The 12,591-nt window shown below is 35.3% G+C and overlaps 1 protein-coding gene across 1 annotated transcript in view; it reads right to left on the bottom strand.

Annotated features, from left to right (window-relative positions):
• The window catches only part of DCBLD2 (discoidin, CUB and LCCL domain containing 2), a 106,611-nt gene that overhangs the window by 41,017 nt on the left and 53,003 nt on the right, over nucleotides 1–12,591 (bottom strand). The window contains exon 3 of the mRNA XM_090276100.1: nucleotides 9,125–9,262. Coding sequence (XP_090132226.1) covers nucleotides 9,125–9,262 — 138 coding nt within the window. The remainder of the gene's footprint in view (nucleotides 1–9,124; nucleotides 9,263–12,591) is intronic.

Raw genomic sequence — 12,591 nt, 5'->3', positions numbered from 1 at the left:
TCTTAAAAGCATCAAGATAAAAGAAGTTAGTTACCTAGAGGAGAGTTCCCATAAGATTGTCAGCTGATTTCTCAAAAGAAACTTGTAGCCTAGAAGGGATTGGCAATAAATATTCAAACTCATGAAAAGTGGGACCTACAGCCAAGATTGTTCTACCTACCAAAGATATCAATAAGAATCGAAGGGCAGATAAAGAACTTCCCAGACAAGAAAAAACTAAAGGAGTTTATCATCATCAAACCATTATTATATGAAATGTTAAATGGACTTATTTAAGAAAAAGATCAAAACTATGAACAATAAAATGGCAAAAAATAGAAATCTACCAACAACTGAATCTAAAAAACAAACTAAGCAACCAAAATCGTAGAGAAACCGTTTTGATGGTTGCCAGAAGGAAGGGAGTATAGGAGAATGGGTGAAGAGGTGAGGGCATTAAGAAGTACAAATGGGTAGTTACAGAATACCATGGGGATGTAAAGTACAGTAGAGGAAATGGAGGAGCCAAAGAACTTTTACGCATGACTCATGGACATGAACAATGGTGGGTGGATTGCCTGAACAAGTGGTGGGTGATGGGTGGGAGGGGGACAAAGGAAGAAAAATCAGGATAACTGTAATAGTATATTTAATAAAATATAATTTAAAAGAAGAATGGAGTAAATTATACACCATCCTGCACTTTAAACATATAACCAGTTTACCAGTTTTCTAGTATTGCAGGACATGTTAAAGTGGATCCAGCATGATGACTGAGTTGACAAATAAGAGCTTTATTGGTATTTATTGTTATAATCTGTGGCCTAAGCACTTTACACATAATAATTTCATGTTGGTTTTTTTTTTTAAAGTTGCTCAGGTTAGAAACATTAGAGTTGTCTTTAACTATCTTTCTCTTAAAGTTCACATCCATTAGCCTCTTCTCAGAATATTTATCTACATACATCTTACTCTGACTGTTTTTGACACCTCCATTACCAGCACATTAGTTCAGGTTACCATAAACTCTTACTTCAATTACAGAAATAGATTTTTTGCTGATATTTGTTTCTGTCCTTTCTCCCCCTCAGTCTATTCTCAACCCAGTGGTCAGATGGATAAATCAAACCCTTTCAACACCTAAAACCCATATATTAAAAAGTGAATAGAAGATATTCAAAGATTGCACAATTCTTTTATGATCTACATGGTGTCTAGGACACTAATAAGTACATTGGTAAGAGAATCAGTGAACAAATATATCTACTGGATAGCACAAACAAACAAACAGCCAATCCTATCACAGCATTCCTAATGTACTAAAAAAGTGAAACACATAGAAAACAATAAAATCATTAAGGTGCTCTTCAGGTTATCTGTCAGCTTGGAATAAACTATCCCTTAAGTTGAATTGCTTCTTTGCTTTAACAGCGTCTTAACAGATTCTGTTTATAAATGCTTCCTCTGCAAAATTGTTAACACTGTGCTCATCACCACCTTTGTTGTACAAACTGACACCAAAATACAGATATTTTTCTACATATGTACTATAATATGCATACAAAACCATAATACTCATTTTTGTATAAATAAAGATAAATTTAAAGATGTGTATGAAAACTGAGAATACATTAATAAAATCTTATTAGCTTAAAAGCTTTACACTGTTTGCCAGATTCAACATAAAAATTAGGAGGACAACAGAAAACTAAAACTGGAAAATTAGCAAAGTGTAGTACTCATAACAGAAAGGATTCTATAAAATTATTGTACAATTAAGACGGCAAACAATGTAAGGAATTCATGCTCTATTTTTAAAACCAAAAACATTCCATGAAGGAAAAAAATAAACCAGTTACAGAAATCTGGTCTCTATTAGAAAGAAATTTTCTATTTTGCCGTATGTTTCATTTGTAAGTTGATATAATCTGATATAAGATGGAAAATATTTGCAAAAAAAATGTGGTTACAGAATGTAGCAATAAGAAAATTGTTACACTATTGGTGTTACTTTAAAAATAACCTAACATATAGCAACAATAACACTGTCAAATGGAACTATTCCCCAGGCCCAGCAGTTCACAAGTCTTTACTTGTCTTTTTATTTTTTTATTGTTGTTCCATTAGAGTTTTCCCAATTTTCCCCCATTGCTCTCCCCTGTCCCACCCATCCCCTACTCCCATAGTCAGTCCCCACCCTGTTGTCCATGTCTCCTTTATACTTGTTTCTTGACTAAAGCCTTCCCCTTCTTTTCGCCCTTATCCACCTCTGCCTCCCCTCTGGTCACTGTCAGTCTGTTCTTTGTTTCCATATCTCTGGTTCTATTCTTCTCATGTTTTGTTCTGTTTTGTTCATTAGGTTCCACTTATAGTTAAGATCATATGGTATCTGTCTTTCACTGCCTGGCTTATTTCACTTAGCATAATACTTTCCAGTTCCATCCAAGCTGTGGTGAAAGGTAGGAGTTCCTTCTTTGTTTCTGCTGCATAATATTCCATTATGTAAATATACCACAGTTTTTTTATCCACTCATTTACTGATGGGCACTAAGGCTGCTTCAAGCACCTGGCTATTGTAAATAACGCTGCTATGAACATAGGGGTGCATAGGTTCTTCTGCATTGATGTTTCAGGATTCTTTGGGTGTAACCCCAGCAGTGGAAAGGCTGTGTCAAAAGGCAGCTCCATTTTTAGCTTTTTGAGGAAATTCCATACTGTTTTCCACAGTGGCTATACCAGTCTGCATTCCCACCAGCAGTGCACTAGGGATCCCTTTTCTCTGCATCCTCACCAGCACTTGTTTGTGGATTTATTAATGATGGCCATTCTAACTGGTATGAGACAGAATCTTATTGTGGTTTTAATTTGCACCTTTCTGATGCTATTGTTGTTGAGCATCTTTTCATATGTCTGTCATCTGTACATCCTCCTTGGAGAAGTGTCTTCAGGTCCTTTGTCCATTTTTTAATTGGACTGTTTGTCTTCCTGGTGCTGAGTTGTATGAGTTCTTTATATATTTTGGAGATCAAACCCTTGTGCAAGGTAACATTGGCAAATACATTTTCCCATATGGCTGGTTCTCTTTTCATCTCGATGACAGTTTGTTTAGCCATGCAGAAGCTTTTTAATTTGATGTAGTCCTTATTTGTTTATTCTTTCCTTTATTTCTCTTGCCCTAGAAGATATATCGGCAAAACTACTATTGCGTGGGATATATGAAATTTTCCTGCCTACGTTTTCCTCTAGGACTTTTATGGTGTCACAGCTTATGTTTGTCTTTTATCCATTTTGAGTTTATTCTGCTGTACAGTGCAAATTGGTGGTCTAGTTTCATTTATTTGCATGTACCAAAATTCAGTTATCCCAATGCCATTTATTGAAGAGGCTATTTTTATTCCATTTTATGCTCCTTCCCCCTCTGTCAGATATAGACCTGGGTTTATTTCTGGGCTCTCTATTCTGTTCCATTGATCTATATGTCTGTTCTTATGCCAGTACCAGACTGTCTTGATTACAGTGGCCTTGTAATATAGTTTGATATTAGGTACTGTGATCCCTCCTACTTTGTTTTTCATTCTCCAGATTGCTGAGGCTATTTGGGGTTGATTTGGGTTCCATATAAAACCTTGAAATATTTGTTCTATCTGTGAAATATATCATTGGCATTTTAATAGGAATTGTGTTGAATCTATAGATTGCTTTGAGTAGTATGGACATTTCAATGATGTTAAGTTTTCCAATCCATGAACATGGTATGTGCTTCCACTTACTTCTATCTCCCTTAAATTCTTTCTTCAGTGTTCTATAGTTTTCTCAGTACAGGTCTTTTACCTCCTTGGTTGAGTTTATTCCAAGGTACTTTATTTTTCTTGTTGCTAAAGTAAATGGGATTTTCCCCTTCATTTCTGATATTTCATTGTTGGTGTGCAAGAATGCCATTGATTTCTAAATATTGACTTTGTATCCTGCTATTTTGCTAAATTCACTTATTAGATCAAATAGTTTTTTTTTCGGTGGAGACTGTAGAGTCTTCTATTCTATGTACACTATCATGACATCTGCAAATAATGACAGTTTTACTTCCTCCTTTCCAATTTAGATGCCTTTTATGTCTTTTTCTTGTCTGATTGCTGTGGCTAGGACTGCCAATACTATGTTGAATAAAAGTGGTGAAAGCAGACACCCTTGTCTTGCTCCTGATCTTAGTGGGGAAGCTTTCATTTTTTTCCTGTTAGAGTATGATGTTGGCTGTAGGTTTCTCGTATATAGCCTTATTTATGATGAGGTATGCTCCCACTATTCCCACTTTGCTAAGTGTTTTTTATCATAAATGGGTGGTGTACTTTATCAAATGCTTTTTCGGCATCTATTGATATGATCATGTGGTTTTTGTCTTTCATTTTGTTTATGTGGTGAATTATGTTTATTGATTTGCAAATATTATACCATCCTTGCATCCCTGGAATGAAATCACACTTGATAATGGTGTATGATATTTTTAATGTATTGCTGGATATGGTTTGCCAATATTTTGTTGAGGATTTTAGCATCCATATTCATAAGAGATATTGGCCTGTAGTGTTCTTTCTCTCTTGTGTCTTTACCTGGTTTTGAAATTAGGATAATATTGGCCTCATAACAAGAGTTTGAGAGTCTTCCCTCTTCTTGGATTTTATGGAATAGCACGAGAAGGATAGGAGTTAGTTCTTCCCTAAATGTTTGGTAATTTTCACTTGTGAAGCCATCCGGTCCAGGGCTTTTGTGTGCCAGTAGTTTTTTTTAAATTTTATTACTGCTTCAATTTCCTAGTTGTTATCAGTCTATTCAGGCTTTCTGCTTCTTTTTGATTCAGTTTTGGAAGATTATATATTTCTAGAAATTTGTCCATTTGACCTAGGTTGTCCCATTTCTTGTCTCATAGTTATTCATAGTAATTTCCTATAGTCCTTTGTATTTCTGTGGTATTGGTTGTAATTTTTCCTCTCTTATTTCTAATTTTATCTGGGTTCTCTCTCTCTTCTTCTTTATGAGTCTGGTTAAAGGCTTGTCGATTCTGTTTATCTTTTCAATTGACCCTCTCTATTGTTCTTTTAGTCTGTATGTCATTTAATTCTGCTCTGATCTTGATGATTTACTTCCTTCCTTCTACTCGCTCTGGACTCTGTTTGTTGTTGTTCCTCTAGTTCTTGTAGCTGTAGAGTTAGATTTTTATTTTAGATTCTTCTATCCTTTTCTGGTAGGCCTGTATTGCTAGGAACTTACCTCTCAGCACTGACTTTGCTGTGTCCCATAGGTTTTGGGCTGTTTTGTGTTAATTCTCATTTGTTTCCACATACCTTTTGACTTCTTCCTTGATCTCTTTTTCAACTCACTCAATATTAATAGCATGTTATTCAGTCTCCATGAATTTGAATATTTTTGATTTTTTTCCTTGAGGTTGGTTTCTAGTTTCAAGCCATTGTGATCCAAGAAGATGCTTAATATGATTTCAGTTTTCTTGAATTTGTTAAGGCTTGTTGTTCACAAGTTTTAAGCACTCTCCTCAGATTCTAAGGTGTCATCAGGCAATGAATGAACAAGTATTTATGATTTCCCATTAGGAAGTACATTAACATCTACACTGGATCATGTTATTTCACATGAAATTTAAAATTATTTATGGTTTTCCTCACACAAAAAAAGGCAAACTTCAGAATGACCATTACAAAATTCTGGATTGGTGAAATCTAAAGCAATGCTACGTTATGACTTTATGTTCCACAAAAGAAATGCCAGAACATTACTTTTCAATTGTGCACAGACACTCCACCCAATTTATGGCACGTAACGGAAACTGCCTGCCTTGAAGGACTTGAAACTTCCAATGCAAATGCAGATATGTCCTCTGAACTACATTCTCAAAACAAAATAACTTAAATAATCTTTGCCCTAAATGATTCTAGAAATGTTGAGCTTTTCCTAGAAAATGGCCAGTGTCAAACAGAGTGGAAACTAAAAATTTAAGTCAGTCACCTATAAAATCTATTTTAGTTTTCAAGGTCATTGGTAAATGCTGTGTTCTTAGTTTATGTTTTAGAATGGAATGTCAGTAGCATTTATTAGTACACTAGATTAAATTATCTGAGTTACTGAGTCAGGACCTCTGAGTAACAGGTTGGTTATTCTGCCTCTCAGTAAGAACAGCAGTAACTTAGGAATTTTTCACCCTATAGGACTGCTAAATAGTGGTTATTAATATAATGCCCACACTATCTTTAAGGTACACACTATCTTCAGTTTCCAGGTAAAAAGTTCAATTTTGGAGAGTTGGAATATGATGGAATTATATTAACTCCAAGGAGTAATCCCAGTCCTCTCATAATTACTGAAAAGTATTGATTAATATTTGTATGTCCCTGCCTGCTACCCAATCGGGAAAAGGGAATGCTTTTCCTTTCACTGGTAGAGACAATCTTTCAAAATGAGGTTCATAGGTGAAAATTTTAAAAATAACTGGTAACAGAAAATACTAGAAACTACTGCTCAAAGATCATTAAAAATAACAGAGAAAAATAGAACCATGAAAGTTATAAAAGACATAAATCCAGTCAAGTTTCAATCCCTACATTTTCTACCAAGTCATGAATAATGTGACCCACTCACCATGCACTCACTTCCTCGGGAGAGTTTTGCTCTCTATAATCTTTCCACTCCACACTCCCCTCTGGTGTCCTATCTGTTGAATGCATCCTTCATTGTACTTACTGGACTTAGTTGTTCATTTTAGCATAATTATAATTAAGTAACCATGTGTTTGATATCTTTTCTCCAACTCTGTATTGTAAAGCCCATGACGTTATTATTGTGTCTGTATTATTTACTGAGATTTTCTCGGTGCCAATCATATAGCAGGAAACAAGGCATTAAAGGGAATAGAATTTTGCAACGGGCTCTTGCATAAAAAATAAAAATTAGCCTATTTCACACAAAATCAAAACCCTATCACACAACTTATTACATTAACAAGTCTTTGTGATGGTTTAAAAAATGAAGAAGCTGTTGAAGCAACATTTTTTACAATCGTCATTCTCAAATACTCTAAGCCTTCAAGTAGGTTGCTAAGCTGGGGACCTATAGCGATGTTCCTTGAAAATATTCATGGAATTCAGTGTGGCAGCTAAATTTCCTGGATGGAAATAAACTGAAGCTCTCAACCAAAGCCAACCAGCCTTCAAATGAATGAGTCATTATAATAAATTGTGATTAAAAGGCCATCAAAGAAGTAGTAAGAAATTCAACCCATATTCTCTTGAATTTAGCCAATTTATTTAACTTCAAATAAAATAAATGCTCATTGGATGGAACAAGAATATGCAAAAAACAAACAAACAAACAAACAAACAAAAACCTCAAGAGAAATCTGTGAAATGAGGATTTCCCAAGATGATTTTAAGTTTTGAAAGTGTTACTCTAAAAAACTTACAGATTATGGTGGAAATTTTTCAAAAAACTATAGAAGACAAGATTCATATAAAATAATGTCATAGCTATTTGGATTTGGCATTAATGTGTATAAGTTCACACCATACTGATTCTGTTATCTGAAATTACTGTCAATTCTTAAAAAACTTTAATGCAGAACACCAATGGATCAAAAAGCTCCATAATTTAAATATCCAATGTAAGAACTTTTCTTTTTTTAAAGAGAAAATACTTATTTTCCAAAAATCTTCAACTCAAAAAATAAGAGGGAAAATATAAAGCAAAATGAATAATTTAACTTGATGTTAAAACCAATGAACTTAAGAATAAGGAATAAACTAAATGTTTATTTTCTATCCTCTCACCTATCAATCGAAGACTTTCAGGAAATAAAACTGAAAGGATGAAAATCTATCATCATATCATTCTTTTTTACCTTACTGTTTTGATGATAGAGGGATGGGGAAAATGAGTATGTTGTTTGTGTGTAGTGGTGAAAGGGGGAAACTGACATTTGTTTTGTGCCTACAGACACTATACATGTTTTATTAGATTTATTCCTCACAAATAATCCATTTGCAGATGAGGTTCACAAAATAACTAGCTTGAGGTCAATTGGTTTTAATTCCAGGGCTGTCTAGTCGCCCTTCTACAATACTACATTAACTTAGTTTTCCTGGTTCTGCAAAAAATATTAATTGTTCATTAGCAAAATTTTCTAACTCTTTTCTATTATTCCATCCAATGAGTTCTCTTTCTCAGTCTCTGAGATTAGCCTTCATACCTGTTCCATAGCTTAAAAACTAAGGGAAGCAGACTCCTCTTCACAAAAGAACAGCTCTCTTCTCTATCACATTCTAAACAAAACTTTTAATGAAATACAGAGTATTTATTTCAAACCTATCACAGCTCAGAAGAAACAGTTTGCATTTTCCTCAGTCATTACCAGTGCCTAACATTTTCCCACCTGGGAGGTTCTTGACAATGCCCTCATTTATAAAATTTTAAATGGTAAACTTAGATAAATTATTGAATACTGAAATAATTTAAACAACTGTTTTGATAAATCCTTGGACTAGCAACATTTCTTAAGTTTTCTCACCACAGTACCCTTAATAGCTGAGGGGTATGAATATATGTCAGGCAGACAAAACACACGAGAGATTTCATTCAAGTCTTGCCTTTTATCTCAGAGAATCAGATAAATCCTTCAGATTCTAAACATTAAAAATTTGGAAAATATCTTATGTTTATTTTACAGTGTCTCAGGTACCAATTAGTGTACTCCTAGTGGTATGAAACTCTATTCTTTGAGAAAAATGGTATATTGTCTTTAAAACAGTACTATGAAATGGTAAAATGTAGATAATACAGCTTTAAATTTATATACTACATTTAAAAGTTATTATTGTTTGTGTTCTAATATTATAAGGAGTAAAAAACTGAGTATTTCCTCTACTAAGGAAAAGGAAGTATATGGACTTACATATATAAAAGTTAATATATTTTAATTTTTAGAACCTAAAACTGATCTAATTTTATTTGTCAGATTTACGGACATGTTATTAACTGTTCAGTCTTTCTCCTCTATCCCAAACTTAGGTAACAGGTACTCAAGGAAACATTTCATTTTCGTTTTTAGAAACTATAAAATACAGGAGCCATAGTATAAAGTGAAAATTACCTTGTTTATCTATAACTGAGTATGAAGCCAAAAATCCTCGTCCAGAAACATGGATTCCACTCATGAACAGCACTGTAATTTCATTGCTTTTCGATTCAACTGACTGGTTCATCTGCAACCCCAGACCACAGTATTTGCCTAAAAATAAAAGAAAAGCAGATGTTTGTTGTGATTCCCATGAAGTCAATGTAGATAACAGGATAAGAATAATGTACCATATAGCGTATTAAACAGTATAAAATGATAACTAGAATGTTTAGTGATCAAAAATCACATTGCTCTGGAGGAAAAAAAAAAAAAAAGCCAAGTAATAACTATTCAAATGATTAAAAAAAAAAAGCCAGCACAAGCATCACTGATCTTTTGAAGATTCAATTTCTTGTGAAATACAGTTGTATCGTCGTTGTCGGCAGCCGTCCATCTCGAGAGACGATGGTGTAGCTTCTTAAGAGTCTATCTGCACCGCCGAGAATGGTTGTGCAGTCCGACTCGGGAGTGACACGGTATCTGTCTCCTCCCGTGTTGAATCGACATCTTGCGATGACGCTGGAGTGTCCTCTCCAGTGAAGCTGAAGCTACAGAGCCTCGAGAGACGATGGTGTAGCTTCTTAAGAGTCTATCTGCACCGCCGAGAATGGCTGTGCAGTCCGACTCGGGAGTGACACGGTATCTGTCTCCTCCCGTGTTGAATCGACATCTTGCGATGATGCTGGAGTGTCCTCTCCAGTGAAGCTGAAGCTACAGAGCCTGGGCAGGGTGATATGGAGGGTCTGCTGTTGCCCATGCAGCAGACCCCCCCTCTCTTCACAGCTGAAGGGTCCAAGGGAAAGACGGAGTCAATACAGCTTGGCTTCAGGTGCGCCGCAGGAGTTGCCGGTGTTGACTACAACGTCAAACCGCCTTAGGGACTCCGGCTCCGGATTTTCTGTCGGGGTTTACTCCCCTAGCCTTCCCCTGAAGAGGTATGCCGCAAGGCAGCGGAGGTTTTTTGGAGTCAGAGTTTTCCTTCTCTGATGTTGTATACTCTTTAAAGTACTAACAAGAAAATTTTTTTTTAATTAATGCATTTCAAGCAGGTGGGGGGCCCACAAATAAACTGACAATCAGTAACATTCTTAACATGCTCCCCATAGGGTGCACCTAGGTTCCTATTCTTAGGGCACCTCTCAAACCTTTTATGAACCTTCCCAATTTTTCTTCCAGGCATTGTTGAACTTGTGGTCAATTCCTTTAGGTAATCATTTATATTGAAATTAAAAAAATACTCAATTTATTTAGCATTTAATGAATAAATAAATACCAAACATTAAGGTAAACACATACACTTGTCTTATGTGCTATGGTTTTCAATATAAAATATGTCTTGCTCATCTGTTCTTTCTTTAGAAACAGCAACTGCACAAACCAACCAATGAAAATCCCACCTTCTATTTCTAAATAGGGAATGTATTTTAAAATATAAGTTGGTGCAAAAATAACGTCCGATTTTGAGGTCTATTTTAAAAATGAAAAAGCCCATGATTATGAAAATATTTATTTATTAACATAACCTCCTTTGCTTTCTAGAACCTCATTCCATCTGTCAACTAGCTTATAAATGCCATGCTTGTAAAGTTCTTTAGGTTTTGAAGCAAAATATAAATCCCACTCATTTTCAACCTCTTCTCTTGATGTCAACCTAAGACCATCAATATGGTTCTGTAGTCCCTGAAACAAGTGATAATCAAAAGGAGCAAAGTCAGGAGAATATGGAGGATGAAGCAATATTTCCCAACCAAGCTATTTCAAAAATTTTTTGTTGAGTTGAGCTGTGTGAGGACAAGCATTATTATAATGGAAGATGACACCCTTTCTGTTGACTAAGGAGGGTCGCTTTTGGTTCAAAGCTGCTTTCAAATTACAAAGTTGTTCACAGTAAAGATTAGCAGTAATTGTTTGATTGTTGTCTAAGAGTTTGTAATGGACAATTCTTTCCATATCCCACCATAAGCTCAACATGATCTTCTTGAAGTCCTACTCTTGGTTGTTGAACTCTTCTTCCTCCGCGACTGATCCATGATAGGTGGCGTTTAACATTATGGTAAAGGATCCACTTCTCAGCACCTGTAACAAGCCTACCTAAAAATGGTGCCTGAAGGTGTCGTGAAAGCAATGATTCACAACAAGCAACATGCTGTTGCAGATTCTCTGGAGACAGATGGGAATAGGTAATGGCAAGGCAAATTACGTTTAGCATCTTTATGCAAGATTAACTTTTGTAAACTGAACAATAGTTTCACCTGGGCTCACCAATACAAGCTGTCCTTTGCCATGTAAAGATGTATGCATGTATGTGTGTGTGTGTGCAAGGCTGACTAAGGTGCTCAGTACAAATACTGACTTTTCTGTTCTTTTTACATAAAAAGGGAAAAGATCATATTTAAAGGATACCTATCATGCCATATAAAGATGTCTATAAAATGTATTATTAAAATGAAACAATGTTTTAAAAGAAATTTTCTAACCCTTTTAATATGGACAGAACCATAAAAGTATTTCTTATTAGAATGTAAGTTTCACCTTTTGTTTATTTGGGGTTATCTTGTCCTCCAAAATGTAAGTAAATTCAATCTGTGGTAGAAACAAAACATTTTTTAAAAAGGCAGTGCTAACGAATGGATAATCATAATTTCAAAAACAGAAGAAGAAAAAAAGAAAAGTACCACAGAGGACCTTGAAGGTGCTTAAATGAGTTAAAAATAAGCAAGATAAACACCTGCCTTCACCTGCTATTCATAGTCAAGATGACTCTCCCTCTCCTCATTTGTCACTCCTTTGATCACAGGTTTTACTCATTATACAAATAATGTATGCACTTGGCAAAATACGCTGGGAAAGGAAAAAGAAAAAGCTTTCCTAATCTGGGCAATACGAGAGGGGGATTCCAAAAACCCAGAACTTACTTATTTAAAAAATGTATATTCTTTTTTTAAATGTTTTATTGATTATGCTGTTACAGTTGTCCCAATTTCTTTTCCCTCTGCTCCCCTCCTTCCAGTTGTCCCGCTCCCCTTAGTCCATGCCCATTGCTTGTGCATATAGTTCTTCTCAACATCTTCCTGTCTACTCCACTCCCTCCTACTATGCTTCTTAATTCCTGCATCATCTCCCTCCCTTTCTCCCCTTCCCCCTCCCTGCTGACCTCCCCACAAAATGTTCTCCATACCTATAACTTTTTTCCCAATCTCATTGCCTACTTACTTTGCTTTTGTTTCAATTCTCTAGCTTCTGTTGTTGGTTGTCGTGATACGGTTTTCATTTTAATGTTCATAGTTTTGATCCTCCTTCTTCTAAACCAGTCCCTTTAACACCTCACATAACAGTGGTATGGATCTAATGAACTCCTTCAGTTTTACTTTGTCCTGGAAACACTTTCTCTGCCCTTCTATTCGCTGGATAGAGTAATCGTGGTTGTAGGTTTTTGATTT

The sequence above is a fragment of the Furipterus horrens genome, unplaced genomic scaffold (genome assembly GCF_987537825.1).
Source record: "Furipterus horrens unplaced genomic scaffold, mFurHor1.1.pri manual_scaffold_1, whole genome shotgun sequence".
NCBI lineage: Eukaryota > Metazoa > Chordata > Mammalia > Chiroptera > Furipteridae > Furipterus > Furipterus horrens.
Note: the sequence above shows the minus strand (reverse complement) of the source record. Positions and strands in the feature narration are given on the sequence as shown.